The sequence below is a fragment of the Symphalangus syndactylus genome, chromosome 4 (assembly GCF_028878055.3).
Source record: "Symphalangus syndactylus isolate Jambi chromosome 4, NHGRI_mSymSyn1-v2.1_pri, whole genome shotgun sequence".
Lineage (NCBI taxonomy): Eukaryota > Metazoa > Chordata > Mammalia > Primates > Hylobatidae > Symphalangus > Symphalangus syndactylus.
This window is the reverse complement of record NC_072426.2, coordinates 159,864,943-159,887,815: the sequence shown is the minus strand read 5'-3', so window position 1 is coordinate 159,887,815 and position 22,873 is coordinate 159,864,943. Positions and strand designations below refer to the sequence as shown.

The 22,873-nt window shown below is 41.0% G+C and overlaps 1 protein-coding gene across 11 annotated transcripts in view; it reads left to right on the top strand.

The window, feature by feature from the left end:
• The window catches only part of FAT1 (FAT atypical cadherin 1), a 141,952-nt gene that overhangs the window by 62,013 nt on the left and 57,066 nt on the right, over nucleotides 1-22,873 (top strand). For all 11 annotated transcript variants that reach the window (XR_008657359.2, XR_008657358.2, XM_055276668.2 and 8 more), the window contains exon 3: nucleotides 2,832-3,146. Coding sequence is in view for 9 of the 11 variants with exons in the window: in XM_055276668.2 (XP_055132643.1) it covers nucleotides 2,832-3,146 (315 nt within the window). In the remaining 2 variants the exon portion in view is untranslated. The remainder of the gene's footprint in view (nucleotides 1-2,831; nucleotides 3,147-22,873) is intronic.

Genomic DNA, 22,873 nt, shown 5'->3' with positions numbered 1-22,873 from the left:
TAATCCTCCCGGAGAGAACATTCTGTTACCCCCTGACGTCTTTGTATCTGTGGATAGATGTGATGAATCAGAGAAACTGGGAAAGGTTATTATTTGAGCCTACAGACAGATATAATTTTGCTAATTTAGCAGACCAATTGAGTGTGTGTGGATTATGCTTAGGTTAGAGAACAAGGGAAGCATGTTTGAGTTGATCTTCAGTTGTCTGCTGTACAGAGGAACCAGTTAGCTCATTTTTATTTGGTTCTGAGGTTTATTTTATTATTATTATTTTTACTATAAGTTCTAGGGTACATGGGCACAATGTGCAGGTTTGTTACATATGTATACATGTGCCATGTTGGTGTGCTGCACCTGTTAACTCGTCATTTACATTAGGTATCTCTCCTAATGCTATCCCTCCCCCCTCCCCCCACCCCACGACAGGCCCCAGTGTGTGATGTTCCCCTTCCTGTGTCCAAGTGTTCTCATTGTTCAGTTCCCACCTATGAGTGAGAACATGCAGTATTTGGTTTTTTGTCCTTGCGATAGTTTGCTGAGAATGATGGTTTCCAGCTTCATCCATGTCTCTACAAAGGACATAAACTTATCCTTTTTTATGGCTGCATAGTATTCCATGGTGTGTAGGTGCCACATTTTCTTAATCCAGTCTATCATTGATGGACATTTGGGTTGGTTCCAAGTCTTCACTATTGTGAACAGTGCCACAATAAACCAAAAGCAATGGCAACAAAAGCCAAAATTGACAAATGGTATCTAATTAAACTAAAGAGCTTCTGCACAGCAAAAGAAACTACCATCAGAGTGAACAGGCAACCTACAAAATGGGAGAAAATTTTCACAACCTACTCATCTGACAAAGGGCCAATATCAGAATCTACAAAGAACTCAAATTTACAAGAAAAAAACAACCCCATCAAAAAGTGGGTAAAGGATATGAACAGACACTTCTCAAAAGAAGACATTTATGCAGCCAACAGACACATGAAAAAATGCTCATCATCGCTGGCCATCAGAGAAATGCAAATCAAAACCACAATGAGATACCATCCCACACCAGTTAGAATAGCAATAATTAAAAAGTCAGGAAACAACAGGTGCTGGAGAGGATGTGGAGAAATAGGAACACTTTTACACTGTTGGTGGGACTGTAAACTAGTTTAACCATTGTGGAAGACAGTGTGGTGGTTCCTCAAGGATCTAGAACTAGAAATACCATTTGGTTCTGAGGTTTCTTCCATGTTTCTAGAAGCAGTATTATACCCCCTTTCTGAAGATTCAGTATGAATTAATGAAGCACTAACAAATCATTGTAATGCTTCTGAATGGCAGTAAAGATTCATTTTATGGTAATTTCACATTTTATTTAGCTAAGTTTTCTATTTTTAAGTTGTAAGACCTTTTGGGAGTGTTAGATATAATTATCATTCATTCAAAAAATGAGTTTTTCTGATATTAACCTCGAATAAGTTAATATTTAATTTTGTGTGATCAGAATTACAAATTGCAACAGTGTATTTTTCTCAACCAAATGTTTCATTGCTGAGCATAGGTAAAATTGGTAACTGGTTATTTTTCTCACAGTATTTTGCGTTTGACGGGAAACTTCAGTGATTCTAGAGCTTCAGCATTTCCAGAGTCCAGTCTGTACCATGGTGTAGAAGAACACTGAAAGTATCTTTAATCCATGAGAAAAAGTGCAGTGATATGTTTTTGGTAGACAAAGGGCAAGATTGCACCATTGAATAAAAAGGTGGGTCTTGCCAAAGAGAAATGGATATTTCTACTTCTTATCCCCAGAGGAGGTTAATCCTGGCTTGAAGTTAAGTTTTGACTGGTTTCAGTGGCTGGACCAAAACATTACAGATACTCTAACCCTCTTCTTTGTAATCATGTAATTTCATCTCTTGCTAGTTGACTTACTAAGAAATGTATCCTAGTTTGGGTCCCAGTTGAGGACTTTTCTGTACCAACCTTGTTAAAGATACTTAGGTATTTCATTTGTGTATTTAATACATTATTGTGCTTTGTGCAAGGTGCTGGGGATACTGGTATTTAAGAATGATGTGGCCTCTGCCCTTTTGGAGTTTATAGTGTAGTTGGAGAGTTTATATTTTTATAGTATGCTGGTTGTCTTCCCATTTGTTTGAGGCGATTGAAAGAAATAAAAGGACCTCAACACTCAGGAGATCTGAGCAGCCCGTTATTGTGGACTTTGAAGGTTGCACTTTCTTTCCTTAGCCACTGTGAGAAGGGGTGTGTGTGCAGACCGAGCTGTCTGGAGGATGCTGCTGCTGCCTTTTTCCTTAGACAGTGTCCACCACAGGGATGCAGTGTGGGGAGCGGGGGTGCTGGACTGTGCGGTCTCAGATCTGGGCTATGGCTCTGCTGTTGCCCCTGTCTTCCTGAGTAGCCTCCAGGAAAGTCAGCATGTCTCTCAGCCAACTATAAACTGCACGTATTGAAAAATGAAGTGTTGGGCCGTGAGATGATCTCTTAGTGCTCACCTATTTTGAGACTTCAATGAGATAATATTTTTAAAGTGCTCCATTTAGTGCCTGACACCTGATTCTAATAACAAATACTTTAATAGCCTATATTATGTGCCAAGTGTTCTAATCATGATATGCATGTTAGTTGAACATACTGTTATTATCTCCATTTTAGAAGAAAGGAAGCCGAGTCACAGAAAGGCTGGTTAACTTGCTCAAGGTTATGCACCTAGTAAGAGGCACAGAAAGCCCTCAGTAAGCCGGAGTTGTTGACACTTTCTCAAGCTGGCAGTTTTGGTTGTTGACGTGCTGCTTTACGCTTTTCTTTTTTCTCTCTAGGTGTCATAGAGACGTCAGATCGACTGGACCGTGAATCGACCTCCCATTATTGGCTAACAGTCTTTGCAACCGATCAGGGTGTCGTGCCTCTTTCATCGTTTATAGAGATCTACATAGAGGTTGAGGATGTCAATGACAATGCACCACAGACATCAGAGCCTGTTTATTACCCAGAAATCATGGAAAATTCTCCTAAAGATGTATCTGTGGTCCAGATCGAGGCATTCGATCCAGATTCGAGCTCTAATGACAAGCTCATGTACAAAATTACAAGTGGAAATCCACAAGGATTCTTTTCAATACATCCTAAAACAGGTATGTGTTAATGCTACTATAGGAAATGTTCATGCTTTTGCTCTTCTGTTAGGGGGAAAGGTAAGAATTAGCATTTATCTGTTACATACTTTCGTTTCTTGATAAATTGTTTTCCTTTTGAATTATTCAAAATAAGCCTTTATTTTGGATAAAAATTTAGCCTAACCGGGCACAGTGGCTCACGCCTGTAATCCCAGCACTTTGGGAGGCCGAGGTGGGCAGATCACGAGGTCAGGAGATCAAGACCATCCTGGCTAACATGGTGAAACCCCATCTCTGGTAAAAGTACAAAAAATTAGCTGGGCGTGGTGGTGGGCGTCTGTAGTCCCAGCTACTCCAGAGGCTGAGACAGGAGAATGGCGTGAACCCGGGAGGCGGAGCTTGCAGTGAGCTGAGATGGTGCCACTGCACTCCAGCCTGGGCAACAGAGTGAGACTCCATCTAAAAAAAAAAAAAGTTAGCTTAAATGTGCTTTTTAAACTTTGAGTTTGCTTTTATAAAGCTGTTTTATGATTATGCTCATTAGTGGGGTTTCACTTTCAGGTTAAAAAGCAAACATTGTTATTTCAGTAATAGCTCCTAAATTAGTGATATATCTTAAACTTACAGCAAATTTACTGCTGCTAAGAATTTGAATTGTCCTAAGTCGGCTTTTTGTAAAGAATATTAAGAGTTTATTTCACAGTTGGCTAGTTTTTTAATGTTTTAAGTTTTTCCCCATAGAGCAGTGCTGTATCTGCAAGTGGTAAGGGATTGGGATTAACCAGTTTTCAGATTGGAAGTGGTTACTTTCCTGAAGTGGCACCCCAGGCCTTTTGCTTCTGACGTTTTTTTCCATCGATGTCTGACTGACTCCCCTGCTTCCAACAAGATAGCTCCTTGACCTCAAAATCCTCCTCCGAAATTTTTATAAACTTCTAATCTTTGTTCCTTTACTGCACAAGTGGTGACTGCGTTCACCCTCCTTGTGAAATAAAGCGAAAGTGAGCTAAGAGCTAAGTGCTGAAAATTTGAAGGCATTGTCAAACATAAGAGAAGAAAATCAGAAGTATATAAGAATTGTGAGGATGAATTCGGAGTCCAGAATGTATGCCTCTCTAGTGGCGGCCCCAGACCTCGAGAGAGAGAAATCTGGAAGTAAAAGCCTTGATTGACACAATGTGAGTGTGAACAAAAACCCTCAAAGAGATGTTTTCCTACCCTCTTCCCAACCCTCAACAATCATCATCACAGAAGACTTCTGGGAACAAGTGTGTGTTTGGGGGGAAGAGTCCCTGCACACCAAGCAGCAGACACCTTGGGAGTCCTCTCATTCAATTCTTACGTTTTTTTACCTGGAGACAGCCTCAGATTCTGCAGGTTAAGGGCTCAGTTCCCAAGAGTCTTCCCTTCTTCCCACCAGTTGCAAGCCCAGGCCTCCGAAACTCCTGACTGACCACCTCCAAGGGAGGGTTCCCATGACCTCTCTTTGGCTTCTGTGACTTTATTAGAGCAGCTCACAGAACTCAGGGAAACACTTACATTTACCTGTTTATTACAGAGGATATTTTAAAGGATACAAATAAACAGCCAGATGAAGAGATACACGGGGGCAAAGTCTGCAAGGGTCCCACGCACAGGCATTTCTGTCCTAGTAGAGTCAGGGTGCACCACCCTCCCGGCACCTGGATGAGTTCTTGTGCACCTTCCTGTAGCCTCCACGTGTTCAGCGGCGAGAAACTCTGAACTCTGCTTTCTTGGGCCTTTTATGGAAACTTCATTGCCTAGGCATGATTGACGCATGGACAGCCGTGTCAACATGTGGTTGACAAAGGCCTGTCTCTTGAGATTGTTCTTGGCCTCTGTCTGCAGCGTTTCCGCCTCCAGGATATGGAGCGGGACCCTCTCTGGAATGAGGGGCTTATGACACAGTCAGATTGGAGTCCTGCCATGGCAGGTGAAAGGAGAGTGGCAGGTGGCCCGCAGAGAAGTTCTGTTTCCTGAGGCAAAAAGTGCCACAACATTATAACCAAAGACTAATGGGTTATGGGAGTTTCGAGCCAGGAACCATGGACAGAAACAAATATACACCCCTCCCTGCACAGCACATGTGTATGTCATATCTCAGGTGGCAATTCAAGACCAGAACTACCCCTATAGTAATTTGTTTGATGAATTAGACTAAGCAGTGTTTTCAGTTTTCGTGTGTGTTCTGTCTCTCTTTTAGATTGGAGTAAGTCCTCTGTGAAGAGACAGATGACAAGCAATAAATATCCTTTGGGATATCTGAGCACATGGCATAGGTCTGGGCATAATATATGTTTGAGGAGTAGGAGGAGAAAGAAACTGAGGAGATTATGTAGCTTAGCGTTGCTGTGGGGAGCCTTGAAAACCCTTGGTTCTTCCTGGGACCCCAGAAATGATGTGGCTGCCGTGGCGTTAGGTCTTGTTGCAGAAACGTGATTAATACGACATTGCCTCTCCCTTTTAAATCTCTCCATTCCGACAACTCTAAAGGAAAGGTGTTTGCAGAGATGTCTTTGCTGTTATCTTCAGAAGGAATAAACCCTCTCCAGGTGTCCACAGCCAGCACCCCAGCCCTGGTGGGAGTACAGGCATTCCGCTGGCAGGGCGGCAGGAGGAAGTTCAGTGGAGTGCACACACACACAGGCTTTCTTCCCTTAGGAGTTGAAGTCAGGTAATAGTGGAAGATACCATAGTTAGTACACAGCAGTGTTTGTTGTGAAGTATGTTAAAAACTATGTGGTTAGTAAAGAAGTCTCAGCATTCCACAAATCACCTAAAGTCTCTGAAGATGAAGAAAGAACCGTATTTTAGCATGGAATTATTAAATAATATAGTAAATATAGCTTCATAAGATCTGTTTCTAGATAATTCTGTTCCCCCAACTCAGCAGAAAATTGGGGTGTGATCCGAAGGGCTGCACATGACTCATCTCACAACCTTTAAAGCAGACTGACTGTTCCCAGGGAGGTCAGTGTCATGGCGGCCTGATTGTGAAGGCTGATGAAAGTCCATCTGGTGGGAAAAAGTGCTTCGGAGTTACCGACCCATCTCGCCACCTGGAGACCCTAAGTCATGTTACCTAATGATTAATGGCTGAGCAAGGAAATCACTGGGCTGAAAATCCAGAGATCTGGACCATAGTGAGGCCTTCCCTCTGGGATCTTGGGGCAAACTGACTCTCAGGTCCTTTGATTTTGTGATTGGTGGTGTTTCTGCCCCCCCGTTGAGGCTTGTGTGTGTAGCGTGCGGGCGCACCCAGGGTCGTTCAGGGGACAGGTGCCACAGCCACTTCCACTTGCAGGTGTTACAGTTGCTCTGTTAATGGATATAAGACAATCAAGAATCTAGTAGATTAATAAACTTGTGCCTTTGGATAAACAAATTTGCTAGAATAAAGTGGGCCCACTTGTTTCTTGTGGGAAACATGAATTTGGGACCCTGGTGATTATCCTAAACATCCAGCAGCTAGAGAATACCTACATTTATCCTCATTTAAAGCATTTGTTTATGCATCAAGTACAGTCATGCGTGGCTGAATGCCAGGGATGCATTTTGAGAAACGCGTCATCAGGCGATTTTGGCATTGTGTGGACAACATAGAGTGTACTTACCCAAACCTAAATGGTCTAGCCTACTGCACACCCAGGCTGTATGGGATGGCCTGTTCTACTCTACAGACCTGTATGCCGTGATCCTGTACCAAACACTGCGGGCAGTTGCAACACATTTGTGTATCCAGACATAGCTAAATGTAGAAAAGGTGCAGTAAAAATATGGTATTAATCTTTCACAACCACGGTTGTATGTGCGGTTCGATCGTATATGCAGCCTGTGGTTAACTGAAACGTCGTTATGCAGTGCTTGGCCGTATTTATTTACCGAACTTTGAAATTTTTTTACCAAATCTTTGAAAATTCGTCATCTACAAAAGTGAAATAAGAAGAACAGGTGTTTGCAGCAGTGTGGCACAGGCCCTCACGGGTCCGGTGGAGGTGTGGCACGGGCCCTCACGGGTCCGGTGGAGGTGTGGCACGGGCCCTCACGGGTCCGGTGGAGGTGTGGCACGGGCCCTCACGGGTCCGGTGGAAGTGGGAAACTGGCAGTGGGTATGGTTGGAAAGATGAGCCCCTTGGAACAGGTACTGGGTGATTGTGAAGATGGTAACAATAGATTGATGGAGAGGAGGTAGGAGATGTTTTCATGTTGGCGGCAATTTGAAGGAATGGTGAGTTGGAGACCAAGAAATAAGTGTATGGGAGACGGCTACCCTCAGTGGAAAACCTCAAATGTCAGCATAAGGATTAAAGAGAATATTTGTTATTTTTATTAATAAAAGTGACCTCTTTTTGAGAGTCGGTATAAAGTGCCTTGCAACATTTTGGATAAACTTAAATAAAATGACCTCACTCAAAGTCTTTTTGGAAAAGAGGGAGACATCTCCTCAATATCTTTTTCTCCTTCCCCTTTTGTCATAGTGTAACAAAATATTTTAAAAGCCACAACAAAAAAGCTTCCTAGGAATAGGTTTAGTGAGTGATCTTATGAATTTTGTGCTCTAAACAAGAAGTTTGAGTGAACTTTTTTGAATGCTTTTTCTCTTCAGGGTTTTTGTGCTTAATTATGGTGCCAAGGACTATCTTTCTGCATTTCAGACAATTCTTATTATATTGTTTACAAGTAGGGAGGCAGTGGATTTTCATTTTTAGGAGATACAAGTGAAAGACCGTATCCATTCTCCTTTTGTGATATATACACTTTTGTTGACATCACTAATTTTTATAACATTTTTTGTTTGACTGTGTCCATTATCAGTTATAGGGTAAACGTGCTTCTTTTAACATAAGTTGCGCACTTGCTCAAGGTGGAAGAGAGACAGAAGCATAGAATTCAGATTGTTTGGAGCCTCGGCAGCTGCAACGCCTGCAAACAAAAGCATCACAGCTTTGTGGTATGTCAAGGACAGAGAAGAAAGGGAGTCCCAAACAAAAGAGACTAGTGTGAGCTTCTCATGACTCATTATTCACGAACAACCTCGGGAAATCAACTCCACCCTTGCAAAGAGTCTTTTTAGTTAAAGTTACTGGTTTGAACTTGGGGGGGTTGATATGCAACTTACGATGGGCATTTATTAATAATTTTGAAGTGTTACTTTTAGACATGTGCATCCTTTAGAAGAGACCATGGTCTTACTCTCTTATCTGTATGTTTGATATTTTTCAAGTTTTTGCTACAAACCAAGTATTGATCTTTATTTTTAAAAAGCTTTTTTGAGGCGTAATTGACTTACAGTAAATTGCACATATTTAAAGTCTACAATTTGATAAGCTTTGACATAGCTTTTACACCTGAGAAGCATCACCACTGTCAGGCAGTGAACACACCCATCATTCCCAAAGGTCTCCTCACACTTCTCTGTATTCCCCCTCCCAACCCTTCCACCTCCATCTCTAGTCAACTGCTGGTGTGCTTTTTAGCACTAAATAATTGTTTGCATTTCCTGGAATTTTATATTAGTGAACTCACATGGCATATACTCTTTTTGGTAAGGCTTCTTACACTTCACATGTTTATTTTGAGATTCATGCATGTTTTAGCGTGTATCAAGACTACGTTTCTTTTCATTGCTGTGTATCCTTTATATAGATAGATTAATATTATAATTTGTTTATCCACTCACCTGGTAATAGGCATTTGTATTGCTGCCAGTTTTTGGCTGTTTGTAAATAAAACCGCTGTGAACATTGAGTACAAACCCTTCTGTGGACACATACTTCCATTTCTCTTGGACATCACATAGGAGTGCATAGCTGTCTGGAAACTGTCTCAAGGCAGCAAGCTGCTGTGATCGTGGGTCTCCCCTTATCCGTTTCTCTCAGGGATCCCTATCTTTCTTTGCCTGATGTCTAGTGTAACTGCCAGTGCATTCATTTTGTCTGCTTGTTGGTGGTTTTATGTTAAAGCATATATCTGATCCCCTTACTAGAAGTGGAAGGTCAGCTATTGCTTTTAAATCAGAAAAAGATGCCTTTTTAAGTTTAGAAGTGCCATCAATATGTATGTACTGTAAACACCTCCTTTAATAAACAGTGAATCTTCTTAACCGGGGTTTTTGTGTCTTGAAGGAGTAAAAACTGAATTTCTAGGTTTATTTTAAATCGAAACTTAGCAATATCCTGGTTATGTTTCTGGAGTTTGTGGAAATACAGATACGTATGTACTTTTTGTCCCTCCCGAATTGTGCTGTTGTGTTGCACCCAGTAGCCGGCATGGCACTCCTCTGTCCTCCTTCCCCAGGTACCATTCGTCATCAGTTTACCCTGCTCAGCAAGGCCAGAAGGCAGATGTGTGTTTGTGACGTGTGTTTGTGATGTATGCGCACGTGTGGGTAGCACACCTCATAAATCCTATCACTTGTTTTAAGTAGGTAATGCAATCACATGGCACAACATGCAAAAAGTACAAGAAGATACCCAGTCAAGTTTTACTGTTACCTAGTTCTCCATACACTCAGTTCCCTTCCTTAGTATATTAACTCTCTTTTCTTATTTTCTCTATCCTGAATGCTGTGGCATCTGGGCCCTCATTGACTGGGGAAGGACTGCCCCCTCCAGGACTCGGGATAGCAAATGACTGGTGCAGGACCGTGCTTTTCATATGCAAGCTGACCAGTCCAGAGTCACACTCCACACCACAGCCTGTGTCACACCCAAGTCATCTCAGAGCTAGTGCTAGAAAACTGGGGACAGCTATGCCCCAGAGCCTTTGAAATTACTTAAACCAGCCAATCCTGAGCCTCTCGCCTTTCTGTGAGATCCTCAGTCAAGCTTTCCCGGTTCCTTCTACCTCCAGACCAACCCTGGCACGGTCCCGTATGGCCCAGCATGGCCCCGTATGGCCCAGCACAGCCTTTGGCCTTTGCCACCTTTAGTGGGGGTGGTATGGCCTCCTCTTGGGGGGAAGTACCAAACTGCCTTTTCAGGTACTTTCAGGTACTGGCAGTCGTACCTGATCTGTTGCCTCACCATACTTGAATAATTAAGTCTACTTAGAGGCAACTAGTATTTGCATTTTCTTTCACTTGTATACAAGCAAGAAAGAATATGTTGGTTTTTTCCTCATCTTTTTACACAGATAGCATACTGTATACATGGATATGCATCTTGGGTTTTTCCATAACAGTATTGGATGATGTGCTTTTAAGAGCACCTTGGCCGGGCGTGGTGGCTCGTGCCTGTAATCCCAGCACTTTGGGAGGCTGAGGCATGCAGATCACTTGAGGTCAGGAGTTCGAGACCAGCCTGGCCAACATGGCAAAACCCCATCTCTGCTAAAAACAAAAATTAGCTGGGCGTGGTGGTGCACACCTGTAATCCCAGCTACTTGGGAGGCTGAGGCATGAGAATCGCTTGAACCCAGGAGGCAGATGTTGCAGTGAGCCGAGATCACTCCACTGCACTCCAACCTAGGCAACAGAGTGAGACTGCATCGCAAAAAAAAAAAAAAAATCACCTTATTGTGGTTACTGATGAATTTGCCACATTATTATAGGAATATATGTGCATATCCATGTACCTTTCACTGTCCATTTCACTCATCTACTGATATCTAACCAGTATTTACCTTTTACCTCTTCTCATTCATCTTCCTCTTTGAAAAATACAGTAAGAAAGAAATTTATTTATGACTAAAAATAAATTTATCAGAAAAGTTTAGTAGTTAATGGTATAGGGCATCCTCTTTGACTATATGTGTATGTTTGTGATTTCTGTGTGTCTATATTTGCATCTTAAAAGGTTTTAGGCTCTTTGACAGCTGCTACTTGTATTTCTATCTTCTTGAGATTTTAAATATGTAATGCAATCACATAGTATACAATTCAATATGTGTATACCATAAAAACCTCATTTGATAAATAGTGAATCTTCTTAACGGAGGTTTTGTGTTTTGAGTTTGTTTCAGCTTAATGTTTCTTAGGTTTTCCTTCCTCGATCCTGTAGAGCGAAGTTTGTTTTGTTTTTTTTTCGAGACAGCGTCTCACTCTGTTGTCCAGGCTGGAGTGCAGTGGTGCAGTCTTGGCTCACTGCAGCCTCGAACTCCTCTGCCCAAGTTCTTCCTTCCTCGGTCTCCTGAGTAGCTGGGACCACAGACGTGTACCACCACGACCAGCTAGTTTTTGTATTTTTTGTGGAGACGGGGGTCTCACCATGTTGCTCAGGCTGGTCTCCAACTTCTGAGCTCAAACAATCCTGCCATCTTGTCCTCCCAAAGTGGGATTTTTATAGGCATGAGCTACTGCGCCCAACCTGTAGAATAAAAATTTCATGTATTTTGGAGAGTGATCGTTACTCAAAATCCCGTCCCATTATTGTGGAGCACATCGCACTGTTAGAATCTCGTTGGTCCTGCTGGTTTGTTCTCTTTGAGCAGACTTCCGTCAGCTATCTCCTGCCTGTTCCCTTGGAGAGCTGAGCTTGAGGGAGACAGCCCAAGGGAAACCAGCAAAGCCTAATTTTCCTTCTTTTGCCCCTTTCTGTCTTATTCTCTGAAGTCTTTTTTTATACCACTCTTCCACCCGTCTCCTGTGTCTTGCCATCACTTTTGGATAGGGCTGGAACAGAACTTTCATTAGGAGTCAGAGGAACATTGACAAGTGTGTCTCATCTATTAGAGTAGCTTCCACAGACTTCATCTTTACAAGAGCCCTGTGAGATGGTGACTGCAGATACCGATAGCCTGCTGTGTTCCTTATTTACATTTTCTTCATTTTACAAATAATCTTGAGACTTCACAGAGGTCAGAGCTACCAGAGGTCAGGCAATGTGGATTTCCTGGCTGCCGCTTCTCAGTGCATGGTGCCACTCCCAGGCCCTGTGCCTTTGCGTTTGGGTGTAAATGTGGTTGTGGATTCAGTTTTTCTGTCTCTTACCTACTCTTTGCAGTGAGGGATTCTGTTTCATATAATAGTTGCTTTTCAGGCTAATCTTATTCCTATGGGGCCATCAGACCAAAAATGGGAAACTTTTAAGTAACAGTAGATTTTTAAAACTTAGTTTTATGAACCATGTGCCGCAGGGGTCATCAAACTGTTTCCATAAAGGGCCACACAGGGCTTTTGGGTTTGTGGGCCATACAGTCTCTGTCACACCACTCAGCCGTGTCACGTAGCCCAGAAGCTGCTGTAGATGATATGGAAATGAGTGAGCACGGCTGTGTTCCAGTAAAACTTTATAAATAAACGAAATAAATTCAATAAAATTTGAATTTTCTGCCCCTTTCGTGTATCACAAAAGCTTTTTTTCAACCATTTAAAAATGCGAAAGCCATTCTTCACTAGCCAGCCACACAAAAACAAGCTACTGTGGTTTCCTGACTCCTGATGAGTGGACGTATTTACTAGTGGGACTAGTTAAACGATTTCGATGATTGCTAATTTTTTAAAATTATTTTGAAGGGATAGACATATATTTCTGAAGTAAAAATTGAATCCCTCCCATTGCTCTAAGCAAGAGTGCTTAGAAAGGATTATTTGTATTTTGCTTCTCTTGGTTGTTAATAACAAAATTATTCTTTAAAGAAGAGCAATTAGAGTATCAGTTATCAAGGTTGAGATCTCAGATAAGATTTCGCAAGTTGGTTAGTAGACTATTAGATCTCTTCTACATTGGGAAGTAATCGTTTCTTATTAGAAGATAAATTTTCCTAGATTTTGAGGTTTTCATACTTTTTTTGTGTTGATGTGTCCTGTTAAGAAGTTTTCAGAGCTCCCAATTTCAGCTCAAACAGTTGGCTGTAAGTATACTTAGCAGGATTTTATCATTTCCCCCATTTTGTTTCTTCTCTTATTCTGTGTTGAGATGTTACACTCAAATTACTCAGTTTCCATTTCATATGCTTTTTAGAGGACGGCGTTATACGGTGGTCTGTTTTTATTCGCTTCTTTGCATGTAAAATACTGTATTTAGTATAGAATTATTTTATGTTTACTATAGGAAATGTGATTTGTGATTGCAGACAGATTGGGTAGAAATGTATAGTTTATGTGTGGTAATCCCTAAAGCATGTAGTAAAGTTACAAAATGGTAGAATAGCTAGTTAGGTATATTGGGTACTCATCATGTGTTAGTCCAGTAACACTTCACAACCATTTTTTTCTGAACCAAAGTAAATGGCATTTTATTGTGGCTGGAACGAATCCTGAACAAAGTGCAATAGGAAATAACTAAAGCTGCAAACAACTTCCAAGGGTTTCCGGTAACATTTGATAGCTGCAAAGGAAGGAAAGGACGGGCCAATTGCATTACAATGGCAGGAATTCATTTTTTAAAAAATTACCTATTTGCAGTCTTTTTACCAAGATACACAGATATTTTAAGGAGGAATCTGTAGATTTTTTTCCTATCTCTTTCTTGTGCTCATTATTATTTTATAAAATAAGTGGAGTGTATCATCTCTAAAGTTTGCGAGAAGTCAAATTTTATTCAGTGCATTTCTGCTGATGTTGAGGATGACAAGCTTTTTCCTCCTCAAATCAGTTAACTTGAATCTTTATGATAAATTCTGTGAGGAGCATTTGGTTTTTCTGTAGCTGCTGAATATTATTTGCTAAAATTATAGTGAAGATTTTGCATTTGGGTGCCTGAGGTTAGTCTTTTTATGTCAACATGATGTTAACCTTATAAAATGGGTGGTGGACCCTACCCACTTTGTCTGACCGTGCTGTATCTGACATTTATGGGATCACTGAAGGCAATTCCCTGTAAATTGAGTTTTGCTGTCGATCTTATGTTTTAATACCATCAATTTTCAACAAGAAACAGCTAGTGAGATAGAACTGAAACCAGAAGAGATGTCTGAAGACTGTAGGGTACAGGCTCCCTGTATGACTCCCCGTCTGACTTTAGACTAGTCATTTGATTAATTTTATTAGTGTTTTCTTTGAAACTCTGAAAATTTGAACTAAATGAGTTCTGAACTGCTTTCCAGCCTTGCCAGTCTATGAATAGAATTCCATTTTTGGCTCCATGCCTAATCCTGTCGGCACCAGTACTGCAGTGACAAACAATAGCTGCTGAGATGGCCACAGCTGCCAAAAGAGCTCGCAGCAGGCTGTAGTGAAATGCGGTCTCACAACACCACCTAAATAAAGACAGTGTGGTGCTGCAGAGGGTCTCTGAGCTCACAGTCTAGAGCTCTGAGGGGCTGAATGCTGAGTGGTAAGTGAAGGAGAAGTTGCGTGTTTGCTCATGGCCAGCAAGGCAATCTGTGTTTTGCAGAAGCGGAGGACGTGATGCCTCCCTGCCAGTGGGCTAGTCCGCTTGTCGGCTGTGCATGTTCAGTGTTGGCTCTGGTGTGTGTTTCGGGGGGATCCAGTGTTGGCTCAGGTCCTTATGGGCCAGGACCACCTTCATTCATTATTGTATCCACCACAGAACCAGGCATGATACTCATGAAAGATTTTTAAAAGCAGCCACATTTGAAGGATTTTCCCTTTCACCCATTGGAAGAGGAGGCATAGCAGTTCACACAGACAAATGCTGCCCTTGATGTAGTTTCTGTCACTCCGGCTCACCTGCGCCTTCTGTCTACCCACTGTACAGCTCTCAGCACTGCACTGTGATCTCCTAAGTCACATACACAGCTTTGTTCTGGGGCTGTTTCGTTTTATTTAAGCTGGTTGGGTACAGATCCGTAGACTAGAATGTTCCATGGATGACATGTTTACAAAGGGACAGTCAGGTGCTACCTTGAGTTCCAGTTACAGTCTGTTATTTCTGTATCTCATGGTGCTTTATTTATTAATTTATTAATTATAAATTAATAAAGTATCAAATAGTAATTTATCAATTATTAATAAATTAATAAATAATTTATTTAATAATAAATAATTTGTTAATTATTTATTTAATACTTCATTGTAAAAATCAAAATAATGACCAGTGGTGTTGCCCTCTCTGTTTTCCATGCAATTGGTTGACCCTGGACCAGTGGTGTTGCCCTCTCTGTTTTCCGTGCATCTGGTTGGTCCCTGTAGTTCTTTGGTAGTTTACCTAACTCAGAGCAAGCTCTCTTTCAACACTGAACCATGGACATTTAAAACAATTTTTAGGAGCCCAAGATTTGTAACACATGTCCTATAAAGTTCTGAAGCACTTCTACTTAAATCTCTGACCTCTCATATCTTCCATATTTATGTAATTTATGTTCATTTTTCCTGGCATTAGGTCCATTTACTGTTCTTTCTTAGCTGCTGTATAAGAGAAGCAAGAGGTGTGGTTAAAATCGAAGGCACAGTTTGGGTAAACACAGGGTGAGCACAGGTCAATTTCCCTGACTAATGATAACATTAGGCAAATTATTTTTGAAAAAAAAGTTTTGATTAACTCATTGTACCCTGAGGCCCATGTTGCTGGTGAAGTGAACTCTTGAGGACAGAGAGGCTATTTTGCTTTACTCAGAATCAAAGAGTCTGTTCTGTCTTGGTCCCTAGTTAAAACAGCTTTAGAGTTGGAACTTTTGTGTTACAGGCATTAAGCTAGAATGTATAATTATGAATAGAGTTACTACGTCAATATTTAGGGAGTTTTTCTTCTATTATGGAGAGGAAAGAATATGAGAAATAATATACTCAGAACTGATGTATAGTTTGTGCCATATTTTATATATTCATAACTGAAAACAAAAGCCTTAGCTGAGTTGTGGTCCTCAGCAGAGATGTTGAAGGAGTCCCATTCCAGAGCCGAGGCGTCCTGCCCTCTCCTCCTCCTGAGGGAAAGCAGGACTGCACTTGGGAGTTTTGTTTCATCCCAGATCGCCTTTGGAGCCGAGTCACTTGTTTAATCCTCTGCTTTTTGTCTTGTGTGTAGAGTGATAATCCTACTAAACCATAAAACATTTCAAGTGAAGACACTAACAAAATACAGAAAGGAATAAAAGTGCTTATCTCTCAATTATGGAATTGTTCGCCAGTGTTACCCAATTCTTTTAGAAAATATTTTTTCAGTACTTTCATTTGCTATCCAAATAAAAAGGTGTATTAGTGTGTATATCCAGACTCATCAAATTGTATACATTAAACATACGTAGTTTTTTGTATATCAGTTATACCTCAATAAAGCCATTAATTTAAAAAAAAAAAAAAAAAAGGTGTATTTCCCTAAGGCTACTTTCTATAAATTTAAATGACAGGTGGATTCTCTCGCAGTTCTGGGGGCCAGGAGTTTGAATTCCAGGTGCCGTGAGGGCCTCGCTCTCTCTGAAGGTGCTAAGGAAGGACCCATCCTCGCTCCTCCCAGTCTCCAGGCACCTGCTGGCTTGTGACGGCACCACTCCAGTCTCTGCCTCTGTCATCAGACGCCCTTCTTCCCTGGGTCTCTGACTCAAATCTCCTCTACCTTTCTCTTAAAAAGACTCTTGCTATTGAATTTAGGGTCCACCATAAATCCAAGGTGGTCTCACCTTGAGGTTCTTAATTACATCTTCAGGGATGCTTATCCACATCAGTTCACACTCACAGCTTCCAGGGTTGTACATATCTTTTGGGCAGGAGCCACCATTCAGTCCACCACAAAGGTATTTCCAAGAAGATGGAAAATATGCTGTTCAGTGGAAATGTATATAGCCATTTAGATTCCTCTTATTTTTTTGTTAATGTTGTAAAGACTACATTTCATTTATGTTCCAACAGGCTTTAATGACTTGGTCAATAGTTGCAGACTTGTCAGGAAGATTCTGGGTGATGTTTTAGAACTTAATAAGCAGTTGAGGAACAGGTGGAATCTTCAGGTGGGCTCTCCCGACCACTTCTTTGTTGCATTTTTTGCAACGTTAATTATGCTGCTTATGGTACGTAAGAACCATACTTGAGAAATACTGTGTATTTCTCATATGTCCATAGCCCTATTGTGTTTCTCTGTATCTCAAATAGTATTTTAAAGAAATAGATAATATGCTTTGTTCCAGAATATGTCCAATAGTAATTATTATAATGACTGAAAACAAAACTGTTAAAATAAGAGTGAATTTTTTTCAACTTCTGTCAGCACCTGTACTGAGAAGGTCAGCATGGGATGGAATCACCGGGAAACCTTTATGAGACGGTACAGGCTGAGTCCTCATGAGTGGAGAGTGTGATTTGGTGGCTCTGGCATGGGGCGGGAAGAAGGGGGGTTTGGCATTCACACTCCATGATCCCGATGCACACCTCTGCCGGAAAAGGCTCGAGCAGTAGAGCCTTCTGAACACTTTCCTCGGTAGGAAAGTTTCTTCTGCTGACTCAGACCTTCAGGAATTTATTCCACGTGCCTAGACCTCATTTCCTCATGTTTTAAGGTACAGGATTTGGGCTAGAGCATCGTGAAAGACCCTCTGGCTTTAGCAAACTTTATTTTTACGGTAAGAGGATACTTAGCACCCATGATCCATTTCATTAAAAATTTGCTGCAACTCAAAAACATTAGAAAAAGTCGTATAGGATATGCCACTTTAATATTTCTAAGAAGTTTGAGTTTTTTATATATATGGCCATATATTAGTATATATAAGGCTTAAAAAATAATTGATTTGAGATTTTCCAGCCTAAGTTTAGTTTTCAGCCATCAAATATTTCCGTATTTTCACTCTGAGCTTTAAAATGTTTTAATGTTTAAATTTATTTGAGTAATATGCTCATTAAAGATTAAAGATTGCCACAATAGTGTATAAAATGAAGTTCTCCTCCTCTCTCCTCTCTTCCCTCCAGCTACCTGTTCCATTTCCCAGGAGTAGCCAGAAGTAATTTCAGGGTTGAATGTATCATAACTTCTATGCACAGGAGTGTGTGTACACATTACATCTGTACACACATATGCATGTCTCCTCAGCACCTTGCCTTACTTGTTTTTGTAGTACTCCTTGTCTAAAAGTTACCCGAGCAGTGTAAGTTTCACAGTCCGCCCATGAGTGTATTACAGGTGTTTTATTGTTAACTGTCCTAATGTTGCTGATCCTTAAAGCACACTGAATGTCCCTGGGAGCGGTCCCTGCCACAGTCAGGATTGAAGGGTAGAAATCTAACATCCAGATCCTGGTGGTAACAACTCCTGAAGAAATTACACTGAAGACCCGTAAAACTTAAACTAGATACTTCCTTTACCACCAAATATGCTACGATTATGGTTCTTAAACTTAGTGTCGAGTAGAATATATGAAAGTGTTTCAGAGAAATCACTGGGTGAAAATGGTATGTACCTGAAGTGCATGCCTGCAGTCGAGGGTTCGTCAAAATAATGCTGCGATTAATAAAACATTGTGAGAAAGGGATGGAGCCCAGAGGACTCCTTCCTGCAAAAGGAGCTGGGCTTGGTGGAGAGAACATTCTAATCCTAGAGGAAAGTGAGATCACAATAATTTTGTTGTATAATCATTATATGTATTAAATACGATTGACACATTTAGAGTTGTCTGTGAATTAAGAGCTTGCACTCCGGAATCAGACAGACTTGGGGTCAAATCTCAGCTTTGCATTTAGCTGGCGATGATTTTACCTCTCTAAACCTCAGATATCTTCAAAATAAAGATAGTATATTGGTAGCTCTCTTCTAGGGTTGCTGTGAGTATCCAGTGAGAGTGACATATATAAAATGCCTACCTCAGAGCTGGGTCTTGGGAAGCACATAATTAGTGTTGGCTAAAAAGCGAACTGTGAGAGGATAGCTTAATATTCACCCCAGCCTTTTACATGTGGGAGTTGTTTCCTTAAATAAATTGCATGCCTTTGAGGACAAGAGCCTTGTCTTAGGCTTTCGTATATGTCTCTCATGGTGACATTTGGGAACAGCATTCTGAGCAGTTGAATAACAGTGCAGACGGAACAAGTGGGTGACAGATCGTAAACATTATGACATCACTACTGTTTATGAACATAGATTTAATTTATTCACTTTTAGTGCTTAGGAAAAAAAAAGCAAAAACAAAACAAATTAGTAGAGTAATGATTCTCCAAGTCACAGCTAAGCACAGAGCCTCTTGACTGGTACGTGTTCAGGTGAAGCAGTAAATCAGCAGTTCTAAAGCAGGCCTCTTCTTTGCCCTCTGAGCCAAGTGGAGACTCACAGCAGAGAACGGTGGGCAGGAGCATGGCGGGGAGTATCAGCACAGTCAAAATCTAGGAAAATTTTACTTTTTTTTTTTTTTTCTATGTGGGATTAAGACAGACGTCTACAAAAATTTGGATTTAGATAAATATTTTTGCTTCAAATTTTAACCACAGAAAAAGATTTTGAATATTGCAGATGTTAAAGATTTTAGTTTTGACAGGCAGCATTTGAAATTGGAGATGCTATAAAGGATCAGACATAATTGGTGACTATTTAAATTTAAATTGTTTAAATTTAAAATTCAGTTCTATGGTGACATTAGCTCCATTTCAAGTGTGTAGTGGCCACGTGTGACCAGGTGCTACCATATTGGACAGTGCAAATTATAGAACACACAAGTCATCACAGAAATTTCTGTTGGACAGTGCTTTTCTAGAACGTATATGGCTGTGGCTCATGAATTACTGTAAAATAAAAGGGTGGAAAGGCCAAAATCATTGCAGGGGGTGTAGAGGAAAATAATCAGAGTAAAAGGAAGGTATCTGGTGACCAGATTTTTACCTTTTTCCCTTGATCTTTTCCCTTCCTCTGCTTATTCTCTAGTAGAGTAATTGAAAAGTGTTCCAAGTAAATTTCCCGCCGGTGAGGTGAACACAGGGCTGCAGAGATTCCTTCCTTTAGAGCCAGGGCCCTATCTTTTACAGTGTGGGGTCGTTGATGACTCTTACTACAGATCGCAAATGCTTGCTCTCTTGTTGCAGTTGGACCTGAATCCTATTCAGAAATCCTGTGTTTTTCCTTTTCTAGCTGCCATCTTTCTTATATGTGTGTGTGTGTATATATATTTTTTTTTTTGCTTGTTTTTTTTTTTTTGGAGACAGTCTCACTCTGTTACCTAGGCTTAATTGCAGTGGCCCACTCTCAGCTCGCTGCATCCTCCACTTCACAAGTCCAAGTGAGTCTCATGCCTTAGCCTCCCAAGTAGCTAGGATTATAGGTGCACGCCACCACAGCCAGCTAATTTTTGAATTTTTAGTAGAGATGGGGTTTCTCCATGTTGACCAGGCTGGTCTCAAACTCCTAGCCTCAAGTGATTCACCTGCCTTGGCCTCCCAAAGTGCTGGGATTATGCCATCTATTTTTATCCACTGTGCTGATGTTGAAATTTATTTTTTACAGAACCACAGTCTTCAGTCCCTCCCTGGTTTCTTTCACTTTTAATGTAGACTTACTAGATTTATTGAACCCCCAACTTCAATACTTTGCTAAATGACGTTGAGTCGGCAACTTAATCTCTCTAAGCCTGTAAAAATGGAGATATCGTCACATATTTACACATCATATAGAAAAATATACACATATACATACGTGGATATATCTCAGTTTTTTACAGGCTTAGATTTATATATATATATATATATATATATATGTAATGAAGTATCTATTAAAGCATAATACCTTGGCTAACTGTCAAAATTGAGTGGCTTGAAATAACTGTCATAATTTAGGGTTCTGCTGGGCGGTTCTTCCGCTCTTGAAATAACTCATAATTTAGTTTAGGGTTCTGCTGGGTGCTTCTTCCACTCTTGTGCAGGCTTGGCTGGTGGCCGGCTGGTCCTCAGTGGCCTCACTCACATGTCAGGCAATGGTGGGTGGTTTGTCTGCTGGAGCAGCACAAATGACTAGACCACATGTCTTCTCATCCAACCAAGTCCACACTTTCCTGGAACACAGAGTTGCTGGCAAGAGCCTTCCTCCTGCTTCCTGTTTTCTGTGTGTAGCTCCTGCGCCGTGTTTTCTGTCAGTGCCCTACAATCTATCCTGTCTTATTGTTTCTCACATATAAAGTAGTCTTTGCCAACTTCTAGCCTTCATCCTGGTTTCTTGCAAACAAGACTGTCTTATCTCCACTTTCTGAGTGGACAGTACAACACAGTTGACTGAATGCATTCATTGCTCCAGCTGTGTGGACCATGTCACATGACTGTCTTCACCTACTAGTCCTTTGACGTTCACTTTTACATCTATCTACTTTGCGAAGTCTACTTTATCTCTTGAATTTTGAGAAGTTTGGAGATGGTTTTGTTATTGATTTATAAGAAATGTCAAAGAGTACGATTTTATACTGAAACATTATAGCTGATCTGACATTCTCTCTGTTCTAAATGAACTCATCTCTAAATATCTTAAGTGGCGTTGAAAGGCCATGAGTGGTTTTTAATGATGTTCATCAAGTGCCGTAAACTTTGGTTCCTGCATTGTGCATACATTTATGGGGTGAACTGGTAACTGCTCATTGGTGAGAATATACTGTGTCTGCTGTCTCAGCCCACCTACATTTATCATAGTTTTATTATATATAATGCAGTGTTTTCCTGGACCAAGGAAAGAAAAATGTCTAGTTTTTCTTCCTTTCTATTTTTAAATTATCAGTGCTTGGCAGAAGAGGAAGATAAAACACAAAGTTACAAAAAGACAACAGTTGCATATACGTTTTTCTGCTTTTGCCTCCTCTTTTATCTCCTAACTTGCTTTTTTGGACCTATTAAATGACTGATGATGAATCATTCCTGTTTTTTTCCTTACAGTTTATGAAAGTCACAGTTCAGAGTTCATGGAGAGTTGAAATACTATAATGCAGCAAATTACGCAGTTAGGTGTGATAGGGAGAAAAAGACGCTCATCTGAGCCTCAAGAGAGCGAAACCCTACTCCTGGCTTTGTTAATGACTTGCTAGTGGCCTTGGAAAATTTTAACTGCTCTTTGGTTCAGGCAGCTCAACTTGATAATCTTAAAGGTTTCTCTCTAGTTCTGAAGTTCTGTACAGTTTTCTTTATATATCTTTCTGGGATTTGGCAAAAAATATTGCAGATGAGCACAGATGTCGAAAATGAAAGAAGTGGATATACTTACTAGGACACTTGCTACCTACTAGGTTAATAACATGTAGTGGGTATATGGAGCGGTTGTACTTTGGAATTATGTTTGAAGTAGCTGTTTCAAGTGGGTGGGGGTGGGGGGATGATGAGCTGGAGTGACTCACAGAGGCATGAATGAGTACGAACACAGAACACATTTGGTAGATTGTTTTGCATGGCCAGAGTGCAGGGGGTTCGGATAGCATTCCTGGGGATTAGGCACTCAGTGTGGTTGATTGCTGTAAGGTAAAGCGCACCTCTAAAAGACACCCAGAATGCCTAGTATTTCATTGCTTCATTAGGAAATTCTGTTTTCATTTTGTATGAAAATCCCACAGGAAGCCCCAATTTTATTGTAATTTTTCGCAGAGGGGGAGCAGCACCTGGTGCCACCCCCATAGGACACTCATACACGGCCTCTCTCTGGAGATGGCATTAGGGAAAAGCGCTACGGCAGCCTTGCTAAGATTCTTTTTGCTAAGAGTGTTGTGAATTTAGAAAGTTTGTTGTTGTTATTTGTTTGTTTTTGTCAGTCTGAAATATCTTACGTGTTCTCCACAGAAAAGTAAACCCACCTTGCAGGGTTTCTTGCAGGACCTTGATTTGTGAATTGTGTCTCCTGTGTAGACTGGTGCCGTCCAGCAGAGCTTCCTGCCCTGGGGAGCACGTTCTGCACCTGCCTTGCTCCACGCTGTTGTCACCGGCCCCTGGGGGCTGCCGCACCCTGGAA